This window comes from Hyaena hyaena, unplaced genomic scaffold (assembly GCF_003009895.1).
Source record: "Hyaena hyaena isolate Hyena2069 unplaced genomic scaffold, ASM300989v1 scaffold_2553, whole genome shotgun sequence".
NCBI classification, from domain to species: Eukaryota; Metazoa; Chordata; class Mammalia; order Carnivora; family Hyaenidae; genus Hyaena; species Hyaena hyaena.
The window spans coordinates 1-25244 of NW_024083191.1; the positions used below are offsets into that span (position 1 = coordinate 1).

At 52.7% G+C, this 25244-nt stretch overlaps 2 protein-coding genes across 4 annotated transcripts; both read right to left on the bottom strand.

Moving 5' to 3' along the window:
- Positions 1 to 601: 601 nt before the first annotated feature.
- ZNF324 (zinc finger protein 324) lies at positions 602 to 5522 on the bottom strand. The gene is made up of 4 exons (XM_039225673.1): positions 5102 to 5522; positions 3491 to 3617; positions 3036 to 3152; positions 602 to 2539 (listed from the first exon to the last, which is right to left on the bottom strand). Exons 1-4 carry the CDS (start codon positions 5132 to 5134, stop codon positions 1098 to 1100), a joined length of 1719 nt encoding a protein of 572 aa, XP_039081604.1. The 5' UTR covers positions 5135 to 5522; the 3' UTR covers positions 602 to 1097.
- An 11276-nt stretch (positions 5523 to 16798) lies between these two features.
- On the bottom strand, positions 16799 to 22638 carry ZNF446 (zinc finger protein 446). Of its 3 annotated transcripts, XM_039225671.1 has the most exons (7): positions 22515 to 22638; positions 20937 to 21317; positions 20659 to 20860; positions 20258 to 20352; positions 18609 to 18693; positions 18286 to 18378; positions 16799 to 18147 (listed from the first exon to the last, which is right to left on the bottom strand). In XM_039225671.1, exons 1-7 carry the CDS (start codon positions 22551 to 22553, stop codon positions 17621 to 17623), a joined length of 1422 nt encoding a protein of 473 aa, XP_039081602.1. In that variant the 5' UTR covers positions 22554 to 22638; the 3' UTR covers positions 16799 to 17620. The 3 variants fall into 3 exon arrangements, with proteins under 3 accessions (XP_039081602.1, XP_039081600.1, XP_039081601.1); XM_039225669.1 differs by having other exon boundaries at positions 16799 to 18378; positions 22196 to 22638; XM_039225670.1 differs by lacking the exon at positions 22515 to 22638 and having other exon boundaries at positions 16799 to 18378; positions 20937 to 21844.
- Positions 22639 to 25244: the final 2606 nt, after the last annotated feature.

Below are 25244 nucleotides of genomic sequence, written 5' to 3' on the forward strand. Positions count from 1 at the left end.
ACACACACGGCCTTAGGTAACAGCAAATCCTCTTTCCAACTGAGGGACTAGAACAGGTGGGCACTTGCCCACTGACGCTGCAGAAACAAGAAGTCCCATCTGGTCTCCTCCAACCTGTTATCAGGATCACTTCTCACCAGGGCAGCGGGGATATAAAGGCTCCTGTGTTGGTGACTTTGGTAACAACAGGGCTTGGCCAACGCTGAGGCCCGGGTGAAATCTGAATGAGCACAGAGGGGCCACCTTTCTTGATGTTGGTCTCCCTCCTCCCACCCGGGGACGTCCACCTCTACTTCCTCCACGTCCTGTGGGACTGCCATGCGCAGGAAGCCAGGCCTGGCATCACCCAGCCTTCACACTGCAGACTAGAACACGAGTGGCAGAGCATGGGGGCAGAGGGACGAGCTGGGCCTGTGACCTGCAGTCAAGTCCCGGGCTCTGCTGTGTGCAACACACATTCCCACTCTCTGCCTCGGTTTCTTCAACTGAGAAGTGGGGATATGAGCCATAGCAGCCATCTCACAGAGCTGGCGGTTGGCACATGCGGCCCTTATCAAGATCCTGCCTGTCAAGGTGCAGAAAATACCCTCTGTAGCCGGAATCTCTCTCCCTCTCTCTTCCTTTATTTTACCCAGAGGTGGAAGTGGAGGCTCAGAGCCCAAGGCCAACACCAGACCCCACGTGACTTACCATCTACTGGGTCGGCTCCCAGAAGCCTTCGACAAACTGAGGTCTTGAGGGAATATCCTGAGGGTCAGCCCGTTGGCCTGTCTGTGCATGGGCGTGAGACATTTCTAGGACTGCCTGCACGACACTGCAGCATTCCCCTCCTCACCCGAGTGCCCACAATCAAAGAGGCATGAAGCGCCACTCTGACTGCCCAGTCTGTGCCCACCGAAGTCCCAGCCTCCACGTCCACCCCCCTGATCTTTCTGTAGTCAGATCTCTTGGGGTTGTAGTGAGCTGGTGCTGAAATGGCAAACATCCTCACCATGTGCACGTGGAAGCACAGGGCGCGCACGGGGCTTCTCCAAACTGTGGATATGCAGGGAACAAGGGCGATTAACCACAAGCTGGGGAAGATTGGAGCTGTGAGCTCAGGCGTCAGCAGGCTTCGCAACGGCCAGTGGACCTGAGGCAGGAGGGGGCCCAGCGACTCTGCCCAAGGTGCCCTCTGATGACGCCCCTGAAGAAGGCCTGGCCTGAGGGCACAGGCCTGGCCCACGCCGAGGTCGCCGCAAAGGCTTCTCTCCCGTGTGGATCCTCTGGTGGTGGAAGAGGGCCGGGCGCTCGCGGAAGGCGCGGCCACAATGTGTGCACACAAAGGGCTTCTCACCCGTGTGGATGCGTCGGTGGCTGAGCAACACCGCGCCCTTGGCGAAAGCCTTGCCACAGTCCCCGCAGCGGAAGGGCCGCTCCCCAGTGTGCAGCAGCTGGTGCTGCGTGAGGTTAGAGCTGTGGCTGAAGGCGCGCCCACACTGTGCGCAGGCGAAGGGCTTCTCGCCCGTGTGCACGCGCTGGTGCTTGAAGAGCGAGGAGCCCTGGCTGAAGGCGGCACCACAAAGGGCACAGGTGTAAGGATTCTCACCCGAGTGTGTGCGCTCATGCTGGATCAGGTGTGAGTTGCGGCAGAAACGGCGGCCACACTGAGCACATGCGTAGGGCCGCCCGCCTGCGTGGATCTTGCGGTGCTGGCTGAGGTTGGAGCCGTGGCTGAAGGCCTTGCCGCACTCGCTGCAGCGGAAGGACTTCTCAGCGGTGTGTATGCGCTGGTGTCGCACCAGCGAGGAGCTGTGCCTGAAGGCCTTGCCACAGGCCAGGCATGCGTAGGGTGTCTCACCGCTGTGGATGCGCTGGTGCTGGGTCAGGTGCGATGTCTGGCTGAAGGCCTTGCCACACTGCGGGCACTCGTATGGCCGCTCTCCAGTGTGGGTGCGCAGGTGCTTGAGCAGGTCGGAGCTCTTCACAAACACTTTGTTACATGCCCTGCATTCAAAGGGCTTCTCCCCGGAAAGGAAGCCAGAGTTTGTGTGGAGGGCCTTGCCCAGCTGATCCCAGGTTGGGGGCTCTTGGCTAGCAGGGAGTCCATGAGGCCTGTGGCTAGTTACACCCTTTTCTCTTTCCCCAGAGGGGAGACCAGCCTCAAATTCTGGAATTTTGGGGAAGGCTCTTCCAGGGGCATCCTGAGAAAATGGCTTCTGGCCCCCACATGGCCTCTGTTGCTTGCCTGGCAGGGGGCCATGCATGAGGGCTTTCTCCCTAGATGAGCTGTCCTCAGGAGTCCTCAGGGGAGAGGTCAACCGCAGACTGACACTCGCCTCCCCACTGCCAGGACCTAGCAGGAGCCTTTCCCAATAGATTACTGACACGCCAGTGGACTTTTTCTCCTGAGAGAGGGAGGTGCCTGGCCAACCCACTGACCTCTTCCCACGGTCACAGGTGCCAGTGAAGGTAGGTGCTGGAGGGGAGCCATTCTGGAAGGTCCCCGGCATTGTTGCTTCTTCAGGAACAACCTTGTTGTGTGCCAGGTGACAGGAGCCTGAAGGCATGGAAATGGTATACATACTTGGGTCACCCAAGGGCAGGCTTGGTGGGCAGGCACGGGGGACTCTAAGGATGAGGTAGGCAAGCTGGGAAAAAAGCTGAGGCCAGACACCGTTCGCATACGTAGTTCAGCTCTGTCTCAGGGGACTCCTGAAGCCTGCTTCTGCGGGAGACGACCTAAGCCTATAGGGTTTGCTCACGAGCCCTACTGCCCCACTGCCTCTCCCCTGGCATGTCAGCTCCAGGAGGGCACGGGCAGGAGAGTCCTGGTGGATAGCGGCTGTGCCCCAGAGCCTGGAAACGGGTACCCTGGGAGCTCCCCCTCGATGGGCAAGCCAAGGCCAGGGCCACCAGGAGAGGCTGCTGGTAGGAGAACAGGAGGGAGGCAGGTGGGAGGCAGGAGATCAAAGAGTCCAAGAAAGAAGGGAAAGGGGGACAGACGCCTGGCCATTGGTTGGCCCCAAGCTCAACCCCTCTGAGCCCCCACTCACCAGGGCTGGGCTTTCTCTGGGCATTCCTGGCTGCTGCCGCAACTGTCCCACTGACAACCCAGGGCTCCTCGCCACGCTCAAGCTGCATGACTACCCGGGGTCGTGAGGCCGAGAGTCCTGTGGGAGAAGACAAGCAAGTGAGGGGCCAGGCCCAGCACAGGACAGCCTACTGCCCAACAGATGGCAGGAGCGAGCTCTCTGTGGGACGCAGATGGTGTCATCTGTGCAACCAAGAAAGCCTCACCACAGGGCAGGGCTCACAGGAAAAGTTCAACGGTCCCTGTGAGGAGAGCCATGCTGGCAGCCCCAGATGAAAGGGGCCGAGCCCGGACACAGGAGCCACAGTGGCAAAGGGACACTCAACCAACGGGTGTGAGGCTGCTCGTAGGCCAACGTGACATAAGCGGTTAGTGCTGGCAACAACTGAGCTTCCCATGGAAAACCCAGGGCCTTACCCAGCGAGGACACAAGTGCGAAGTTCTCTAGCATCACGTGGCAGTACAGGGCCCTCTGGGCTGCGTCCAGGAGCGCCCACTCCTCCTGCGAGAAGTACACGGCCACATCCTCAAAGGCCATCAGGCCCTACAACAGTGGGCAGGGGAAGACAGACACAGTCTAAGCTCTGGCTGTGGGACCCAGGACCCACCTCCCTGTCCCGATGGCTACCCCGCCCGATGTCCCTCACAGGCTTACCTTCCTCCCACCCCCAGGTCTCTGCAACTCTGCAGATAAAACTCCCCTTCCCTCCCCCCACCTGTCTAGGGCACACAGGTCTTCTCAGATTCCCTACTAGCCACTCTATACAAGGCAGCCAGAGCAAGTCCATGGCTTCAGATGGCTGCCACCCCAGAGGCAGGCCCCGGTGTCCACTCATGCTCCAGTCTTTGCACAAGCTGACCCTCCCCAGCCATGCCATGCCCTTAACTGCTCTTGCATTGAGCAATTGTGCAAGTCACAGCTGTGGACCCGCCAGGACACGTCCATCCCTGTAGGGGTGTCCCCCTCTGCTGAACTTGCCTCACATTCCAAGGCTGCCCCTCCAGCCTGAAGGACTGGCTAATACCCTCCAGTCACTAGAGGACTGGCCCTGAGAATCTGGCTGCCACACAGGAAGCCAGTTCCCCACTCCCTCCACAGCCATGCCCTCCTCGCCCCCTACTGCCTTGACCAAAACCCTGCCTTCAGCCGCTTGAAGGCTCAGGGCTCCCCTGGGAGCCCCTGGGACCGCCAGCCTCTCTTCATCTCCCTGGAGCACTGCCCATCCCTGGCTGAGTCCATGAGATTCCCTCCTCCTACGTCTGATTCCCAGGCCCTGCCCTGGTTCAGAACACCACGACTCTGTCCTTGGACACCTGCAATTCCAGGTCTACATGATACCTCCACTCTGGGACATCACAGCCTCCTTGACTTTACTCTGAAACCTGCTTTCCCTCCAAAGTCCTGTTTCCGTCCACAGCAACCCCGTTCTTCTGGGTGCTCAGGCTTAAACCCTTGAGACTGTGCTCCACTCAGGGCCCTCGCTCTCATGCCGCACCTGAGACATCAGATCGATCCAGAATCCAGTCCGTTTCCCAGCTCCACTGGCTCCGTGTGCAGCAGGTGCCATCTTCCGCCACCCGGAGTGTGGCACTGCCTGCTCCCTGCACACAGCCACCCCCTCTGCACCCTTTCTCCAAGCAAACGGTGGTTTACTTTAAAATCCCTAACTTAAAGCATACCCAGGCTCCGTTAGAATCATCCCACGGCCCTCGGTGCAACTCAAGCCTGTCATTTCTCTCCCATGCTCACGTCAGAAAGCTCAGCTCCAGAAGCACCTAGGCTCAGTCTCCCCTCCCAGCTCTTGCACGTGCGGGACCCTCGGCTTGGAACTTCCTTCTACACCTCACTCCCTTGGCTGCCAAAAGTGGGGATCTCACACGTGCACGCTCCACTAGCCTGAACACCGGGGCCTAGGACGAACCGAGAGGGGAGACAAAACGTCCAGGCAAAGCCTCTCCCTGCGTCGAGGATCGGGTCCCTGGAGGAGGGATCCGGGCGGATGGGAGCCTTACGGTTCCTCTACTCACCTGGGAAGGGTCTCTCAGAGCCGCGGTCGCCATCGGAACCTGTACCGGGGGACTCGCAGAAAGAGACGGACAGCACGGACTTGTCGGCTCCAGGTCTCAGTCTCCCGGTCCCTCTAGGGCAGGGTGGCTCGGGGCACCGCCTCCCCCGCCACCCTGGGGTCGGACAACACGTGACTCGGGGCGCCGCCCCACAGCCCCGCGGAGCGGCCCAGGCTACCCACGGAGAAACCGGGGCTCGGCTGCGCGACCGTCGCCCGCGATCAGGGCGTGCGCGAAGCGGCCCTGCGCTCGCCTCTTCCTCCCAGCCCTCGCCTCGGGTCTCCAAAACCTCCTAGAAAACCGGCCTGGGGACTAGCTGCGCTCCAGTTCCTCAACACCGGTGTGGCCCAACGCCCGGCTGCAAAGTGACAGACCCCGACGCCGGAAGTCCAGCCCCCGAAAGCCCTCATTGGCCCAGGGCTCCTTTGCGGACGCACGCGCGGGACCTTCTGGGAAGCGTAGTTCTCACCCGCTCTGCAACCCTGAGGGCTGCGCCCTGTCCCATATCCGCGGCAACGTCCCGGCATCCCCGCGCGGCGCGCTGGGAAATGGAGTCTCGCAGGCGCTCGCCAGCTTCCGTGGGTCCCAGGGAGTGAGGTGTGCGATCGCGCGATTGGGCGTCTTGCGCCCCGGGTCCTGGAATCTCGACGGGCGTCCACGCGGCCGAGGAGGATAAACGCTGGACGCGCAGAAGCGGAAATCGCTGAGGTCTCAAGAGGAGACCCCTGCCCTGGGCTTTAAGGACAAAGCCTGGGGCGCCTGAGTGGTTCAGCGGGTTAAGCGTCCGACTTCGGCTGGGGTCATGACCTCACGGTTCGTGGGTTCGGGCCCCGGGTCGTGGTCTGCGCTTTCAGCTCGCGCCGAGCCTGGGGCCCGTTTCGGATTCTGCGACTCCTTCTCTCTGACCCTCCCCTACTCACGCCGTCTCTATCTTTCAGAAATAAATACAAACAGTTAAATAAATAAATAAAACGTTAAAAAAAAATAATAAGGACAAAGCCTGATGGGAGGGGCGTGTTAGGAGGGGTGATGCTTCTTCACAGAGCCCAGCTATACACCTGGCCGCCTGTGCGCGGGATTAACGTCTCCATACTTGTAAAGGGTTAACATCAGTTTGCAGCACCTCCAGCAAGCGGTGCAAGCACCAGCTAAAGTTTTCTGGAGTCTGAATTGTTCTCTGGCACTTGGCTGAACCATGTGTTTTCCTTGCTAAACTGGACCGCGCAAAATGTACTTTCCCATACTTGCTTGTCTTTGGGTCGTTTAGGTGTTGCTGGCACATCGGGATATTGATTCCTTGGTCTTGTTTCCTGGGGACCCACCTGACCGACTGCCACACGTGAAAACAAAAGGAGGGGCAGTCTAAGTGCACACCCAGGAGTGCTGGAGAATGAGGGCTTTTCTCTTTGCTGCTCTACGGTGCGGGTATGTTTTTGGTTTTGGGGTCAGGGTCCTTCATCTTCGTACATAAAATGGTACAATGACGTTACCCGCCGTAGAGCTGCTAGAAGGAAATATGGAATTAATCTGTGTCGAGTTTGTTCATTGTTGCTGCCTTCCTTCCTCCCTTCTTCCGTCCTTATAAATGCATCTATCTCACCAATGAGTGTCCTTAGAATGAACACTATTTGGAAATCGTCGTAATGCAAGACAGCACGGTCATATAGATTTTAGTAGGACACACATCTAGCAATGAGTCGAATGATACTACAAGTGAGGTAACAGTTCATATCTGATTGTTCCCTCCAATGGAAAGGCAGCAGCTAATGTAAAGGTGCAGCTAAACCAAAGGCAGATAGTTAAAAACAGCCATAACCTGCTTCTGTGCTTTCATTTTATACTTGTGTCTAAATATTCATGTGAGAATTGATGTCAATTCACATGATAGAAAGAAACGTGCTGCCCAAATAACCACAATGCAAGAGACCACATCAGTTTTGGAATATTTGTGTGTAAATGTTGCTCACTTTGAAAGAATTTAGGAAAATTTAACTATTAAATTCGTAATTTTATCCAAAGCTAGAGGCGCTAATTTTTCATTCAGTGTTTGAATGTTTGGAGACAATTAATTTCTTATTTTAAAATTATCCCTATAGGAGGACCTGGCTGGCTGAGTCAGTAGAGCTTGCAACTCTAGATCTCTGGTTTGTGAATTTGAGGCCCATGTTGGTTGTAGAGATTAATTAAAAATAAAATCTTGAAAAAATAAAATGATCCCTATAATGTGTAATTATTTAGACTAGGGGGATCTTTTGCCTAACATTTAGGGAAATGCTTGTTGTTTGATAAATCATAATTTAATGAATTAGAAATGAAAAACAGCAACAAATCTTCCTCTGTACACAAAATAGCTCCAATACTTATACTTGGCTCCCATCCCATCCTGAACAAATTGCATTGGGGATGGGGGAATATGGGGGTGTTGTCTGTGGCAGGTGCTTGGACTCTAAGCAACTCGGTGGACATCTGTGAGCCCCTGTTTCCATATCAGTAAAACAGTAGTAAACACTTGCATTGGGCTGAATTGTGCAGAGCACTGATTATTTCATTGTCTGGTTTGAGCCTACTGATGAGCTCACTGAAGGCATTCTTTGTTTTCATCATAGTGTTTTATTTCTAGCCTTATCTTTTGATCTTTTCTTAAGAGTTTCCATCTCTTTGCTTACATTATCCATCTATTCCTGCAGCTTGTCACCTTTTTCATCTAGAGCCCTTACCATCTTAATCATTGCTATTTTACACCCTGTCTGAGAATTCCAACATCTGTGTCATATCTGAGTGTCATTTTGATGATTGCCTTGTGTGTCTTCAGACTTTGTTTTTTTTGTTTTTGTTTTTGTTTTGTCATTTGACATGCCTTGTCATTTGTTGTTGACCACCAGACACATGTTTGGTAAGAGGAACTAGGTAACAGGAGGTCTGCGTGAGGATTTATGGGAATACGGATACGAGGAGGGCTGTGTAATGTTTGCTGTAGCCGTGGGTGCTGGAGGCTTCAAATTCCTCTACTGCCCTAGTTTGTGTCTTTTCTCTAGACTTTGTGCTCTGGTAAGTATTGGTAAGTATTCTTTGGAGACAGTCCATATCTTACATCTCTTTTAGCTATAATGCACTGTTGTTACACTGTAACAACACTGACGTGGTGTGTGGGTGAGAGGAGAGAGGAGCATACTTAATCTTGCAATGAAATCTGAGTCTTCTTTTTTTTTTTTTTTAATCTCAGTCTTTAGTGGGACTGGATCAGGAGCATATCTCTAGTGCTATAGTTTCTTTTTTTTTTTTCTTTCCTTTCTTTCTTTCTTTCCTTTCTTTCCTTTCTTTCCTTCCTTTCCTTCTTTTCTTTCCTTTCTTTCCTTTCTTTCCCCCAACTGCCTTCCCCGGCATTTCGCAATGTGTTTCCTTGGAGCCCTGCCCCTATTGACCATGACCTCTCTCATTTAGGTGAGAGAAGTAGGCTAGTGTGACCTGGAATGGGAGCACTGTCTTACCCCCAACTGGAAATGGCTCTCGCAGTCTTTATTCCTGTAGTGCATGGAAGTATCACAAGGGTTATATTTTTGGTCATATGACACCTCCTTTTCCTCTGCTCCATGCTAACAACTTAAAAACAGAGAAATGCCATTTCACTGAGTGCATTTGAACATACCGAGGATTGAGTCCATGGAGTCACTGCCGAGGGTCAGGAATTAAGTCACTGCAGGCCTGAACAGCCCAGACTCAGAGCCCCTGAACACGTGTGACTACAAAGTGACAAGGTAGGTCTCTTGCTCACTTATCTGTTTGGGGGATTTGGTACAGCCTTAGCCTCTGGTGACAAGAGAGCACCATATTGGTTGGCAGGTCCTTGTGCTAGTTATACGTGGACCCCAACCCCTTGGAAAGCACAAATGGGCTGTCATCCAACAGCATGTTAATAAGACATTTCAAAGATACTTGACCAAGTCAGGATACATTAAGGGGAGACTGGCATTGGAGGACTTGAGAGAAAGAGATGAGGGCATGAGAGGGAAGGATGAGATAGGAGGCCCAGGTGGTGGGCACAGCAAGGGACTGGGATCAGGAGAGAAAAGGAGAGTGGGAAGACACTCTGGAGTGTCCAGTGTATAAAAAGACACAACAAGCCCTAACGGGGTACTTGGCCCCCATCAAGACAGCAAAGAAAGACACAACTGAAGCAAAGCACCTAAGCAATAAGATATGTATAATTTCTGGGGCACCTGGGTGGCTCAGACGGTTAAGCATCCGACTGTTGATTTTGGTTCAGTTCATGATCGCACTATGAATGTGTAGATTTACCACCACTTTATACAAATCCCTGCTTCCCCAAGCCCAGACAGCTTAGAGCAGTCACTCTTTTTGCTATTATATTTGCGAGGAATAAAACATAATTGTCTACTTTTATTATTCCCACCCCAGACTAGAAACACAATGATTTATTATTTATTTGATAGATAACACACACATTTTCTTTTGTTTTTAAAAGCAAACTCTGCACCCAATGTGGGACTCAAATTCAAGACCCTGAGATCCAGAGTTGCTTGGTCCACTGACTGAACCGGCCAGGTGCCCAGATCACACACATATTTTTTTTTCCCCCACCCTAATCATACACATATTTTACTTTTATTTCATTCAATTGAAGTTTCTTGGTTTTTTGGTTCCACACTACTCTAATTAGCAAAGCTTAGTAATAAGTTTTAATGTCTGATAAGGAATTTTCTCCTTACTTAAAAAATATTTAAAAAAATTTTTTTAAGTTAATTTATTTGGACAACAACAAAGACAGTGTGAGTGGGGGAGGGGCAGAGACAGAGGGAGCCAGAGAATCCCAAGCAGGGTCTGCACTGCCAGCACAGAACTTGATGCAGGGTTTGATCCCATGAATAGTGAGATCATGACCTGAGCTGAAACCAAGAGTGGGATGGCTAATGCACTAAGTCAGCCAGGCACCCATAAAAATGTATTAAAATTTACTTATTTATTTTGAGAGAGAGAGAGAGAGCCTGCACGAGGGAGTGGCAGAGAGAGAGAATTCCCAGCAGCCTCCACACTCAGCACAGAGCGCAATGTGGGGATCCACCCCATGAGCCATGGGATTATGACCCAAGTCGAAATCAAGAGTTGGACACTCAACAAAATGAGGGACGCAGGCGCCCTTCTCCTTACTTTTTTTTTTTTAAGTTTATTTATTTATTTTGAGAGTGAGACAGAGAGAGTGAGCAGGAGAGAGGCAGAGAGAAAGGGTGGAAAGAATCCCAAGCAGACTCCATGCTCAGAGTGAGGAGCCCAATTTGGGTTCAATCTCATGAACTATGAGATCATGACCTGAACCAAAATGAAGAGTTGGATGCATAAACAACTAAGCCACCCAGGCGCGCCATCCTTACTTTTATTTCAAAACATGCTTAGGTAGTTGTCTTAGTCTGTTTGGGCTGCTATAACAGAATGCCACCAACTCAATGGCTTATAAACAACAGAAATTTATTTCTAACAGTTCTGGAGACTGTAATGTCCAAGATCAAGGCAACTGTCAGATTCATTGTCTGGTGAGAGTCTGATTCCTGGTTCACAGAGGGCCATCTTTTCACTGATACAAGAAGAAAAGAAACCTTCTCGGGTCTCTTTCACGAGAGCACAATTTCATTCATGGGAGCTCTGCGCTCATAACCTAATCATCTCCCAAAGGCCCATCACCCAATACCTCCGCATTGGGGATTAGTCTTCAACATGAATTTGGTGGGGACACAAACATTCAGTCTATAGCAGTACTGGTCATATGTCATAACTCTTCCCCAGTGCTTCCTTTCATCCCTCAACAAAACCACACTGGTTAAGTGAAAGGTGTTAGAGGCACCATACTTTTGTCATGTTCTTGCAGGATGGCTGCTGTGGCATGGATCCCTGTACTGAGTGGTGGATGCCCTTGTAGTTGGGCTTGAATCCCATGAACAACAACTCTTGGCCTAGGGAATAAATCATACCTGGCACATAAGCATGTGAATTTTCCAAATACAGTCAGGGGCTATAATGATGGCTTGGATGATGAAGTTTCTTAAAGACTACCAACTCCACAGGGTCTTCTTGTCCCATCTTTCCCTTACTGTTCATGTTAAGTGCTCCACCCCCACCCTTTTCCGTGTTTGGACCTCTGCTTTCAGATTTAATGATTCAAGATGAGCTTTTCTCTTTCAGTGTATGAGCCATGATGATAAACAATGTTGGTAACAAGAGGCACCTCGTGTTTGTCTCCCTCTTTCTTCTTTTCTCTGTACTGCTTGTCCCCGGTGAAGGTGTTCTGAGGAGATATAGACACGGTTGCTGGCTGCCCTGGAGTGCAACCCCACTGAGTTGGATCTCCTGTGTTTCCTGACATGCCACCCATCCAAGGAAGGTCAGGCAGAGTCACATGGGTTGGAGTTGTGGGCCAGGTCTCTGCTGTGAGAGGTTGGATGACAGGAGGCCCATAGGGAGGAACTTCTGGGAATGCTGTGGTGGAGGGGGAAACTTTTGGAAAGGGTGGAGTGGGAAGTTCTTCTGGGAAGATGAGGTGGGGCGGGGACTTCTGGGAAGGTGGACTAGGCCAAACCTTCTGGGAAGGGTATAGAGTTGGGAATCTTTGGGGAAGAATGGGGAATTATTCATGACTCGAGAGGGCAGATCTGAGGAGACAGCAGATGTAGCAGGAAAAGAGGTCTCCAGAGTGTGTTAATGCTGGGGAGTAGGACAGGCAGACCTGGTCCAGTCAGCCCATTGCAGAGTCAGGACAGGATGGGTGGGCCCTTCACAGACTGGGAAGCGGGGTGGAGCACATAGTCATGGGCAGACACTTGTTCAGATACCCTTAGTATTGCTGTGACCACAGAAAACATGGAAAGTCTCCTATAAAAGTGAACTGCCTTGTTGAGTACCCATGGCTCATTAGGAGAGGGGTCCACCCAGAGGCATCTGCCATTGTGGGGGGAGACTGTGGCCTGTGAAGATCCCAGAAAAGCCTTTGATTCCCCAAAAGATGGTGTCCTCTTGAAGTTGGAGTTGGTTACGGTCATGGGTGGGTAAGACTTCCCAGGCATGGTTTAGGTGGTAAAACAAGATTATGTGGGTGAACATCTATTAATTAGACGTTATCTATTTTAAGGTGACTGGAAACTGTTTCTTTGTATATTGTATGATGTGAAATTTGCTTTAAAATTCATGTATGAATCTTTTGAAAGAAAAATATGTCACAAACAAAGCTGATGCTCCAAGGAGAAGGAGATGGGTCCACTGGTATGGGGCATAGTGTGTTTCTAGCCCACTGCCGTCACACGGGAGACCTGGCCTTCTTTGGGCTGTGTCTCTTTACCTCTCAAGGTGATAGCTGTGCTTCTGGAATAGGGAAGCATGGGGAGTGTTGAGTATAGTGCTCAGAGCAGGCCTAGCATGTAGATAGTACTGGCGTGCCCCCTGCCCCGGTGTAGCATCTGTCAGTCCTTCATTCCTTGTTTTGGCTGAATGCTATTCCACTGTATGTTTACCCCACAACTTTATTCTTCCATTCCTCTGTTGATGGACATTTTGGTTGTTTCCACCTTTGGATATTTTGAATATGAACTTTTGTGTTTTTTAGTATGAACATTCTTTTAACACATTAACATTTCTTTTCATTAATTTTTTGAGAGAGAGTGAGTGTGAATGGGGAGGAGGGGCAGAGGGAGAGAGGGAATCTTAAACAGGCTCCATGCCCAGCACAGAGCCCAATGTGGGGCTCGATTCCATGACCTTGGGATCTTGGCCTGAGTCTAAATGAAGAGTCAGACACTCAACTGATTAAGCCACCCAAGTGCCCCAAGTATGAACATTTTTGTATATGTACTTGTTTTGAGTACCTGTTTTCAATTATTTGTTGTATATACCTGGACTATTGATTAAAGCTTTGCCAAGATCCCTTTAGCTGTCGTGGGGCAAAAAGAACATGGAGGAGAGGAGGTGGTGGGAGGGAAGCCAATTCAGTTAAGGGACTAGTGCCATGATATGGGGAACAAGATGGCAGCAGTGGGAGAGTGAGGAATGACCATATTGTGGACCCCAGATGAAGATTATGGGGTCCCCTCTGTTTCAGCTCTGAGCACCTAGAGGGATAGAGTTACCACTGAGTGAGATGGGAAGTGGCTGGAGGGTTAGGCAGCATTAAGCCAATAAAGTCTAAGTTGTCTAGAGACTTCTGGGTGGGACTGGAGGGGCAGTTAGACTGGAGAATCAGGAACTGGTTAATGTGATTGTGGTATAAGGGCTGGCAAAAGTGGAGAGGAGGGAAGAGCATGTCCCCAAGGCAGGGAGCCCAAAGTTGTGAGGGATGAAGAGCAGTCTTGTGGGTGGAGATGGAACTCCCTGGGAACGTGTGTCCACTCTTCTAGTGCCTCTAGGTTTGGGCCTGGGTCCCTCTCAACTCTGGGCACTATGGAATCCTGCCTGTTCTGCTCCATCCCCTGAATCTGCTCAAAGCAAGAATGGAGAGGAGATGACCTAGGTCTGGGTGGACAGATGTGCCCCAGTCTCAGGGACTTGTGACCTATGAGGACATGGTCATGGCCTTCACCAGGAAGGAGTGGAGAAAGCTGGAGCTTGCGCAGAGGACCCTGTGCTGGGAGATGAAGCTGGAGAGGCTTTAGAACCCTGCACTGCTGGGTGAGGCCAAGCCTTGTCCCTCCCTTACATTCATGTGTGAGATTGAACAATGTTGCGTGTAGCAGTCACTTGTTTTTGGACGTTGCTGTGTGCATAGTATTTCACTGCATGGATATCCAGTGTAATTATTCACACTTCTATTGGTGGGCATATCAGTGAGTGTCCAGTCAGGAAGTAGAAGCCATATAGTAATCTGAACAGGATAAATTTGATTTAAAAAGTTATTAATTAGGGGCATCTGGGTGGCTCAGTCAGTGAGGCATCCAACTCTTGATTTTGCTTCAGGTCATATCTCCTGGTTTGTGGGTTCAAGCCCTGTGTCGGGCTTTGCATTGGCAATGCAGAGCCTGCTTGGGATTCTCTCTCCCTCTCCCTTGGCCCCTACACCCCCAAATAAGTCAGTAAACTTAAAAACAAAGTTATTAACTCTAACAGGGATAACTCTAAAAATCCTAGGGCCTAGAGAGAGAGAGCCCAAGGTAAGAAATACACTTCCAAGGTGAGGTTCAGACTTTTGTTGGGGAAGGTGTGTTTGGAGCACACTGGGTAGCAGAGGAATTCTCTGGGTTGCCCAAGCCAAGCAGCAAACACCGCCTTGGTGTGGCAGTGGGCCAAAGCTACAAGCAGGCATGCAGAGGGAGTCAAGGTCCCACTACAGGTATGAGGCCTACAGCATGATGTATCTGTTGGGAGAGGCATTGGGAACCTCCTAGCTAGCAGGGCATCTTGGGATGCATGGTATCCACATCAGGAGGGCCGTGGTGAGGTGGTTACTAGGTCAGCCCGAGGCTTTGAGCCTGCCAGAAGAATGCCTGCTTTGGGCAGAGTCTTCCACATGTACTGCGGCTGATGTGCAGCTGCAGGAAGAGAAACAGGAAGACACCTTCTTGTGGCTTTCCTCTAGTGCCCTCTGTTGACAAAGCTTAACAATGTGCTGCCTGCAAAGGAGAAAAGCCCACAACCGCTGAGCAGGTAAGAATATGGAGCTGAGAGGCAATAAATTGATAACTGCAGTGCGCTTGGGGCTGTTTTCTGATCTTTCACTTTTTATAGATAGTTGCTCTAAACGTTTTCGTACATGTGTTTTGGTGCTCATAAGCATTGATTTCTGTTGGGTGCATACCCAGGAGTGGAATTGCTGAGTCAGAGAATACATATATTTAGCTGTAGTAGACACTGCCAAAGTTTTCCAAAATCATTATTTGCTTCATTTCTTATTCCTAATAATTTTATTGAAAAACACTATCACCATTTCTTTCCACACTCCATTCATCACTGGATACAGGCACATTTTATATTTTTGGCTATCTGACAGTACTAATCCCATTAACAATACATCATTGTATTAGTTTTCTATGCTGTTTAACAAATTGCCACAAACTTGGTGGCTTAAAACAACATCCATTCATTAGCTCACAGTTCTGTACGTCAGAAGTCTGGGAGATATTGACTGGGTTCTCTGCTCAGAGGATCACAAAGCTGAAATTAAGATGTTGCTTGGGCTAGGCTTTTGTCTGGAGGACCTGGGAATTATTTGCTTCCGAACTCACTGAGATAGTTGACAGACTGGAGTTCCTTGTGGTTGTAGGACGGAGGTCTCTTTGTTTGCTGGCTGTTTAGCGAGGGGTTGTTCTTACCTTCTAGGGGCCACAATGTGGCTCCCCCTATCTTCAAAGCCAGAAATGGCACATCAAATCTTTCTCACGCTTCAACTCTTTTGGACTTTCTTTTCTGCCACCAGCCAGAGAAAACTCAATGCTTTAAAATGGTTCATGTGATTAGGCCACACCCACTGGGATCATTTCCATATTTTAAGGTCAGTTCGGAATTTCCTCACCAATACCTGTTATTGTCAGGGTTCTTATTTGCTACTGTGAAGACTGAGAAATCCGTCATATTATTTAAAAATTGTCTCTTAATTATTCATGTTGGCCATGGTATGAATACCAAGCATAATGCCAGGAGCAGGTTATATGCACACGGCAGGCCAGGCCCTGCCTTCACAACACTGGTATTTCCCTGATTACTTCTGAGCATGTAGGTCTTTTCTGGTTGGTTGGCCCCATCGTTTCTTCTGATGTGAATTACTGATTCACAGACTTTATCCACTTTTCTAGTAGGTTTGTAGTCATTTTCTTATTGATTTTCAGTTAAAACATATTTTTTGTTGGAGAACCTCTTGGCGTTTTGGCCCGGGAGGGGAGGACTTGGAATTGGGGCAAGGAGTCCAGTGTTAAGGGAAAAACAAAAGAAAACAAAAATCCTATGCTCCCTAAAATTCAACAATCCCACTTTAGGAGATTTACTCTAAGGAAATAAACAGAGTTGGGGTGCCTGGCTGTCTCAGTTGCTAGAGTGCACAACTCTTAACCTCAGGGTCAAGCCCCACATTGGGCGTACTTAAAAAAATAAAAAAACAAAGAAAAAGAAAAAACCAGAGTTGCATCCAAAGTATATGTTCAGGAGTGTGATTCACAGTACTGGATACCATTAGGGAGAAAATGAAATATCTGGGCTTGGTAGAAATGATAGTGTGGGACAGAAAACGGAATTTTCACCCAGGCGTTAACAAACGTGTTTTTAGTGACAGGGAAATGAGCGCGTGAGAGGAGCATGATATACACAGGAGCTCCACAAGAAGCTTTATCAAACAAACGCCCTTGGGGTGCCCAGGTGACTCAGTCACTTGAGCGTCAGACTTGACTTCAGCTCAGGTCATGATCTCACAGTTTGTGAGTTCGAGCCCCAAATCAGTGGACAGTGCAGAGCCTGCTTGGGGTCTTCTCTCTCTCTGCTCCTCCCCTGCTCACTTGCTCTCTCTCTCTCAAAATAAATAAACATTAAAAAAACAAAAACGTCCCTGCGAACACCTGGAATAAGCACCACTATGAGACTGTGGGTTAGGGGTCATTTTCATCATCTTTGCCCTCTTATGTATTTCAAAATTTTCTAAATGAACACCACTTACTTTGAAATCACATGGCCTATGTGACATCTGTTTGTGGAACCTTTACTCAGCGGCCACCCTCCGTGTCTATCCATATCTGCAAGGGAGGTCCCCTTAGTGTCCACTCAGGCTGGGACTTGAGGGCTCAAAGGACAAGGAGGCCAGGGAGTGACGTGGGTGGCCCGGGAACAAGGTGGGGCAGGAGGCCAGGACTGCTGGCCCTTCTCGTGGGTACAGCCTGCTCTGTGGCTCCAGCTGCCAGGCAGGAATGCCACTGCTGATGTTGTAGGCAGCAAGAAACCAGAGATAAGAATTCTTATATAGAAACTTCCCATTATAAAAATGGAATTTGTTACAAATCTAAACTGTAGAGAGCCGTGAGTTTTCTATCCACCTGCAAACAGAAGCAGGGCACGTTCCCCTCGGCTGTCTGTACTGTCTACACCAAGTCATCAGGCCCAGCAGCTTCAGAAGGGGTGGAAAGGGGCGGTTTTTGAGCAGCCACCTGGGGCCAACAAGGTCCAGGGGGAGGGAGAGTCTTTAACCTGTCCGCCTGCATCAGGTCACAGCTGGGGACCTCGGAGCTTGGAAGTCACTGGGCTTAGGCAGTTCATCACAGTCCAGGCCTCACCAGGCTATTGAGGGAGCAGCGGCTTCTTTTACTTACACCCAGGTGGCTGTTTGGGGGACACTGAAGCGGCGGCAGGGGACTCGCCTGGGAACTGACTCACAAATGTCCTCTGCTGTCTCCAAGTATCCCGCACGGAAGAGACCAAGCAGCCCAAGGAGGCTGGAACCAGATTGCTGGAACTGTGTCCAGGCCCTGGAGGCTCCACGGCTCCCAAGAAGAGGCTGCCTTCTGGAGCCGCTCAAGGGCCCTCTGGCCGGTGGCTCTTCCTGTGGATGACCAGCTGGGACTTCCAGTCGAAGCCGCGGCCGCAATCACCACAGAAGTGGCGCCGCTGGCCTGCGTGGCTCTTGCGGTGGATGACCAACTGAGACTTCCAGCTGAAGCAGCGCCCGCAATCCTCACATGCATAGCTTCGGGGGCCTAGGGGTGCACGCCGGGGGTGGCGTGGTGTGCCCGGGTCCCGGGAACCCGGTGGCAGCTTCTGCGCGCCCCCGAGAGCCAGCGCTGGGGCCCGCGCGGCCTGCCCATCTGCATGTGTCCGGTGGTGGATGACAAACACTGATTTCCAGTCAAAGCCTCGGCCGCACAGCTCACAGGTGTAAGGCTTCCTCCGTGGGGCGCCGGCCTCCAGCCCTGCTCCCGCCGCAGCCCTGGTGGACGTGGAGGCCCCAGATGGGCCCTCCCAGATGACAGGCCTGGGGACCTCGGGTGGCTGGGACTCTGGGCAGTGGGGCGGACCCTCACGGTGGCTTTCACTCTCATCTCCTAGGGAAGGAGAGGTGGCAGCCCCAGGTAGCCCAGCGTCCTTGACATTCCCCTCCCCTCCCACCAGGTGTGTGGGGGCAGACAAGCTCCCCCTCCACCAGACAACAGGTGGTTCAGATCGTGTGGAGCGGCACTCACCCGGGCGGAGGCTTCTTTGACCCTCTGTCCCTGAGTGCAGTGCCCCTGGCTCCGACTCAACCCGTGCCTCTGGTAGGGGGGCCGGTAACCCTGCTGGGGTGAGGGACAGTCAGGTAGCATTCCTTGCACAGGGGCCGGTAAGGGGCTCTCGGACATTAGGGGCAGGGGTGGGGGTCCTGAGAGATGACAGGGTGTCGCCAGGTAAGGAGGGCAAATGCGAGTGAGTAAGCGGTGGGAGGCGGGCACAGGAAAGGGCCGGGCAGGGAGCCCTACGGCCAGGGTGGTACGCAGGCACCGAAGGAGGGGTTGTGGCTGGTCCTCACCCAGGGAGACCACCGTGCCGTACTTCTCCAGCATCGCATCCCAGTACAGTTCCTTCTGGGACCGGTCCAGGAGCCCCCACTCCTCCTGCCAGGATGCAGCCCATCACCATTAGGGCCCATCCACCCCCCATCCTCTGCCTTGCTCTGCAGGGCCCTACCCTACCCCCGTCCCCTGGCCACAACCTTACTAGTTACCTGGGGAAGGGGCCAGGTTACCTAAGTCTCTTTTGTTTCCTAAGGATGAAGCTGAGAAGGGCGTATGAAGGTTGGGAAACAGGGCAGCGAGGAGCTGTCCTTCAGCTCCCCGGGGGGGTGCTACCAGCACGTGTCGCCCTCAGAAGCCCCACGCCACTCCTAGCTAGCTAGACTGGAGTTGAGGACCCCTGGATGGGTGTTGGGGGAAGCCTGGGTGGGGACAGGCGTGGCTGGCCTCACCCCCTTGCCTTGAACAGTGTGTGATGCACTGAGACCGAAAGGCCTGGGGACCCAAGAGGACCCAGCCACCTCTCACCAAGCTTCTGGTTACAAAAGTAACAGAGAGCCTCCCTAGGGGAGCTGTCGAGGGCTGCTATCACTCCTAGATGCGTGGACCTGGCTGTGGAGAGGTCAAGGGCAGGAGGATTCACATTAGGAGGTGCAGCCAAGCATCTCAGGGCTCAGACGATGTACATGGGACAGGTGGGCTGGCTCCTGCCTGTTGCCACAGGGTGAGCTCTAAGAGTTGAAGCAGGACCCTTGTGGGCTTTACCAGGTGATCCTTGCCTCCCCAAATCCCATCATCTGGGGCTTTGCTGGGGTGGGAAACATTCCTGAGAGACAAGCCACTGCAGGTCCAGAGACAAGGAGGTGGCAGCCACTGCTGGAGTGTGACTGGCTGGAAGTCAGGAGGCTCTGCAGGGTGTGGCCTTCCCACCCGGCTCTTTCCCATTGTGCCATCAGGCTGCGGAGGGCCTGGAGGAGCTTTTTAGCCTCCAAGCACATCTCAACCAGCTCTTCCACTGGGGACGCTCCCCAATGGAATGGCTGAGGAGCCAAGTTGCTGCGAGAGGACAGGACCCCTGCTGTCCACACTCAGCAACCAAGCACTCCAGGTGGTAGGAGCCTCAGTCGAGCTTCCATGCCCAGCTGGCCGCAGCCCGGGGCTGGTTGGTCTTTGAGGAAAGCCCCAGGGAAGAGGTGGCTGCGGGCTATTCTGATCTCAGAATATCCTAGGTATCTCCATTCTGATCTCAGGTGTGCAGGGGAGGCCAGACTGCTGGGTGAAGCTCAGGCTTGCCAGCCAGGGTTCGTCATCTTGGCCCCTCACCACCTGCATATGAGGGCTGAAATCCCCAGATGCCAGCTTAAGACTCCTGGAAACATCAAAATCCCCATTTCCTTGTGAGTAAGGAAACCAACCCCTACTAATTTCAGTCACTATAAACCAGATTCCACGGCCTGAGGCTCAAATCCTTCCCAATTTTAGAGACCACCATCCTGTCCCTATCCCCCAGGACCTGCAGGAGAGACCCCGATACCTGCTCACTTCTGGGCAGCAAAGAGCACAAAACCTGTTGGTCAAGGAGCCTGAAAAATGGACAGAGCAGAGTGGCCACCAAAGACACACTCCTCCCACTGGGGACCTGCACCTCCCAGCTGGGGCTGCTCACCTGAATCCTGGGTGGATGGAAGGATGTGGAGGCTGGTTCCCGGTGTCCTGGGTACCCCTCGCGAGACTGGGCTGGATGTGGGGGGCTGGAAGGTGCTAGGAAATGAGGCAGGTGAGGATCAGGTGAGCCAGGGCAGGTGAGCTGGTGTTGGTGCTGCAGCTTTGGCCTTCCTCTGCCAGCAGTCACATGGCAGCCAGGGAGCCAGCCAGTCCTTTCCTCCTGCCTCCTGGGGACCCATCTCTGAAGCCTGCAGTCACTCCTGAGTCCCAAATGAGGACATTCACATTCCCTCTAGGAAACCCCCAGCCCCAGCACAACCCGTCCTGGGATCCCCATCCTAGCTAGGGATGTCCACGTACCATCCAGGAGCCCCCAGGACCTAATGTGGCTCCCACTCTCACCCATCTCCTGCCCATCAGCATCAGGCTCCTCCTTCACACTGCAGCTGAGCTGGGCAGACCCTTCCATCTGGGTGTCCTGTGGCTCCTCCCCAGAGGTTGCCCTGAGAAGCTCCACTGTCCCTGAAGGGTGGGGTCTCCCCAAGGACTCCTCTATCTTCTGTGCCTCCGGGAGCACCACTTGCTTCAGGACATGGGCTGTGATCTGAGGGGGAGAGGCAAGTCATAGGGGCTCTAATCTTGCTCTGTCCCTCGAATAAGTCAATGCTGGCCACACTCACCCAGCCCAGTAGCTGCCCAGGGTTGTGCTGTAGGCCCTCGACCAGGGCTACTGCCTCCTCAGAGCTGCCTGGCCGCTGGCCCCGCACCCAGGCCTGAATCTCAGGGGGCAGCGTGCCCAGAAACTGCTCCAGCACCAGCAGCTCCAGCATCTGCTCCTTGGAGCATGCCTCCGGCCGCAGCCACTGGCGACACAGTTCTCGCAGCCGGGCCAGGGCCTCACGGGGACCTGCCACCTCCTGGTAGCAGAATCCCCGGAAACGTAGGCGTGCTGCCTCGGGCTCCTCCAGAGTGGCCACGGAGTCCACAGAGGGCAGGCGTGGGGGGCCCAGTGGGGATGGCATTGTTGTACTGGGTGTCTTCTTGTAGCCAACAACGGGAACCTGCAGGAAAGGAGGGGTCAGGGCGCGGCCGAGAGGCCATGGCCACGGTAAGGCAGACAGGCCCAGGCCAGGGGGCTGAGGCTGGTTCAGAGAGGACTCTGGCCACAGGGATGCATCAGGCTGGGAAAACTTCGTGGAGGGAGGAGTCACAGGACCTGGCTGCTAACAGGAACTGAAAGCAGAAGAAAGCCTTGTAGATGAATGCTTGGAGGCAAGTTGTCCACTGGAGTTTCCAGGAAACTGCAGGTGACGATGGTTAAGGGGTAAAAGAAGTCATCACAGGGTTCCAGGGGCTGGCTCTGGAGCCAGGGAAAGTGCCCACCAGAGAAGGGAGGGGGGTGGTCAGTCAGGCGGGATGCCGAGGGACACACACTCCAGGACATCAGGACATGTTGCCTGAAGTGGGACCCTGAGGGGCTGGCTCTAAGTATGAGGCACGTCTACGTCACAGATCAAGGCAAGGGGTGGACTCTGAGACACCGTGCTCGCTAACCACAGCGAAGTATGAATGACTCAACGCCGCCCGCACCAAGCACGTGAAAGGCAAAACAAAACAAACCACGAGGTGCAGTTGCCTGGAGTTGTAGGCGAACACGGTGTCCTGGCGTTCAAGAGGTTCTGGGTTGAAATATGCCCACCTGAGGGGCCTGTCAGACCAGCTACACCAGGCCTGACTCCCGGGGATCTATCTTCCAAAAGGGAGAGGAGCGAAGAGGTCCTGCCAGAGGACGGGGAGCCTGTTGGCGGTGGAAGGCACGGAGCCAAAGCTCGGAGGTGGGGCGCGCCGGGCACGTCGGGAGAGAGTGCAGAGGGGACAGAGCGGCCGGATCCCCAGGTATGGAAAAAGCCGCGCCCAGCCCAGCCAGGCCCGCGCTCACCTCAACCTTGGTGTCCTGGCCGGGAGGCCACTTCCGGTAAGGGGCCCCGCCCCTCCCATCCGCGCGTTGCCATGGCGACTCCCCTGGCCAATCACGCGCCTGCTCGGCAAGCACCGCCCCCCCCCTTCGGACTACGTTTCCCGAGAAACCCAGCAAGCAAGGACGGGCGCGGCCTCCGTCAGCGGATGCTCATTTCCAAAGTCCTCTCAGGACTGAGGAGAGCTGTTCCTCTTAAAGGAATCTAAAGAGTCGCAGAGTTTGGGAGCTCCCTCCCCTCACTGGCGACCGCTCTTCCTTTGCGTCCGAGCCCTAGACTCACCAACAGCCGTGATGGAGGGTACGTTAGAATCCTGCGCATGTGCACCGCGGACCCGGCTTCTATTGGCAAGTGAGGTGAGGGGGGGAGGAGCGTGACCTTATGGCCATTCAGAGATAGCACCCCACCTCGGCCCCTCCCCAGTCCCCTCTTGAGGCTTCGTTCTTATCGCGGAGCAGTCCTCTTGGTAACCGCTAGAGGACACCCGCCCGCCTCCATCTGTTTCCAAGGCAACGGCCAGAGCGTCGCCCTGTCCTTCTGGGAGGCCGGAAGTGATGGCCTGGGTAGTATAGTTCGGCCGAGATCTGCAGGCGATCCCTGAAGGAAGCAGAGTCCGGCCCATTAAGCTGGCCTGATCTGTCGTCCTTCTCTGCCAAACCCAAGCATGACTGCAGTGAGTCCCCTGCTGGGGTCCTCCATTCAACCTCTGCTGGGGACATGCGGGAACTAGGACCAGGGTGGGCACTCATTTACACATCAAGAAACTGTCCCATGATTTATACCCTCAGAGTCTTAGACGTGCTTCACATGCCAGTACTGCAAAGTGAGGAATGGTTTGTATCTAGTTATGGGATGCTGCTAACCTTTTACTTTGGGTACCAAAGCTAGTAAAGTGATCTTTAGTTTAAATCTCAATAGGCAAAGTTAGTTTGTTAAAATCACTGTGGAAAGGGGTGTTTTGCTTCTTGTGATACCTACTAATCCCTAGCTGCCAGCACTCAATAAACAGCGTTGGTCTTGCACACCTTTTGAAGCTCTGACCATGTGCAAGGCTGGGGCTTGTCAACTCTTCTAAGTAATGTCTTCAGACTGGGCTGTTTTGTGGGGACTTAGGTCGTTTCGCTGGAACTGTGTGGATTCCCCAGAAATGGCTCTGTCACCATTCACTGTATGGGGGAGAACTGGTGCTATAACAGCTTCTGTAGCTCTCTTCGTAGTCCTCTGTTTTAGGTCTTGTCTCCCAGGGGGCTGCTGGTTCTCAAGCCTTCTGGAGTTCTCCAGTATAGGCCTTAGGGGACCTCTGTCCATTTCCCCCAGTGCCAAATCAGTAGCTTTCTCTAAATCAGAGATAGGTCCCACATCTGCTTCTAGTTTCAGAATACCATTGCTGTTGACCTCTTTCATCATCCTTATACTCGTGCGTTTATGTTTTTAAAACAGTCTCATCTCTGCACCTTCAGAGGGCTTCTGAACCGAGTAAAATGTGTGTGTTCAGTCCACTATCTTGACCCAGAGAGCTCAAGGACACTTTTACACTCAAGTCTATTCAGGATAAAGTGCAGAAGGACCAGCCTGACAGGCTAAGGTCCAACATGACTACAGAGATTTGGAGGTCGTCAATGTAAAGGCAAAGGCATGTGGGAAAGCAGGGAATCATGGTTACTGTTCCTACAGGACCAGGGTGGGGGACACTGACCACTCCTGGGTACTGGGAGGGGTGGATTTGACGAGGGTGGAGGAAGTGAGGGATAGCAGGGGTCAAACACATAGGTGAAAAGCATGGTGAAATGGGGAAGAGACTGGTGGGGAAATGGGATAGGCCATCAGGACTAACTCAAGGGCTTAGGAGAACTCCAGGAGCTTCAGTCCAAGATGTAGAAAAGGTTGGATATGACTGGCTGAGTACCCACTAGATATTTGACAGATGCCTTTGCTCCTGAATCCCATGGGCTCCTGAGAAGAGCTGTCAGTGGGGGTTGTCTGCACTGCACAGCTGAACAAACTGAGGCTGTGACCTACCCTCATATAAGCCACTCTAGGGGAAAGTAAGATGGGGGTGACCCAAAAGAGTGTACCAGAGCAGAGGAGAAAGGATGAGTCCTGGAGGGGTGAACAGTGGCTCAGAGGCCTGTAGGATACCAGGAGGCCTGGCACAGAGGACCTCAATCCAAGGATCTCTGGGAGTGGGTCAAGCAGGACTTCTCTCCTTGCAAGAACTTAAGAGATTCCAAAAGCCAATGACAAGTCTGGCACCGATAGCAGGAAGTGAGAATGGGAGGGTGAAAGGTCTGTGTTCACAATATATGGCAGATGGCTGCCAAATCTTGGAGGTGGAAGTATTGGAGACCTACCGGCTAGAGTCAATCTTTCTGGACACTACTGGTGACCCCTGCCTCAGATTCCCCAATGGATTAACAAACACTCAGATCTAGACAGAGTTCCTGCTTGGGGCACCCTGCTATCTACCCTCCCAGGGTTTCCTGGCTGGTCCACACCCACTCTGGCTGCCAAAGGGGGCACAGGTATCCAGCCCCTCAGTGGGCCCCAGACATGCTATATATGTACCCTTGGCCTCTCAAATATGAGGAACAAAACCGACATTGCAGCACAATGACAACACACACTGAAGGCATGCCTACAATGCCCTAGGATGAAAACAGGCATCAGACTGTTACAACTCATATTTTTCACAAAGAAATTTTTATCAAGAAGCCTCTCTGGACTGTGTTGTTAAAGCTGTCTGAACCATGCCCTCGAGGCTGGGAGGAGAGACGGAGGCTGTGGACTTCCACAGTGCTGTGCAGGGATTTACACATTGTACGTCCATTCCAACTTACAATTTTTGGTCTTTTTTGTTCCCATGAAAAGAGACCACTAACAGCCCTAGGGGGGAGGCCTGAGGTCAAGACAGGGCTCGCTCTGCTGAGGGCCACAGGGAGAAACCTGGGCCCCAGCCCACCACGTGTCCCGGCCATGTGGACGTGTCCCACGATGGGAGGGCATCACACACAC

Bases quoted from the DNA above. Each gene is read 5' to 3' on its own strand.
- ZNF324 (XM_039225673.1), bottom strand. From the start codon at position 5,134: ATGGCGACCGCGGCTCTGAGAGACCCTTCCCAG. The intron at 3,618-5,101 runs GTGAGTAGAGGA...CCACTGTTGTAG, and splicing joins CTCTGAGAGACCCTTCCCAG to GGCCTGATGGCCTTTGAGGA. The intron at 3,153-3,490 runs GTAAGGCCCTGG...CTTCTCCCACAG, and splicing joins CGCACTTGTGTCCTCGCTGG to GACTCTCGGCCTCACGACCC.
- ZNF446 (XM_039225669.1), bottom strand. From the start codon at position 21,278: ATGCCATCCCCACTGGGCCCCCCACGCCTGCCCTCTGTGGACTCCGTG. The intron at 20,861-20,936 runs GTGAGTGTGGCC...TCTCCCCCTCAG, and splicing joins CTGGGCAGCTACTGGGCTGG to ATCACAGCCCATGTCCTGAA. The intron at 18,694-20,257 runs GTGAGCAGCCCC...GCATCCTGGCAG, and splicing joins TCCATCCACCCAGGATTCAG to GAGGAGTGGGGGCTCCTGGA.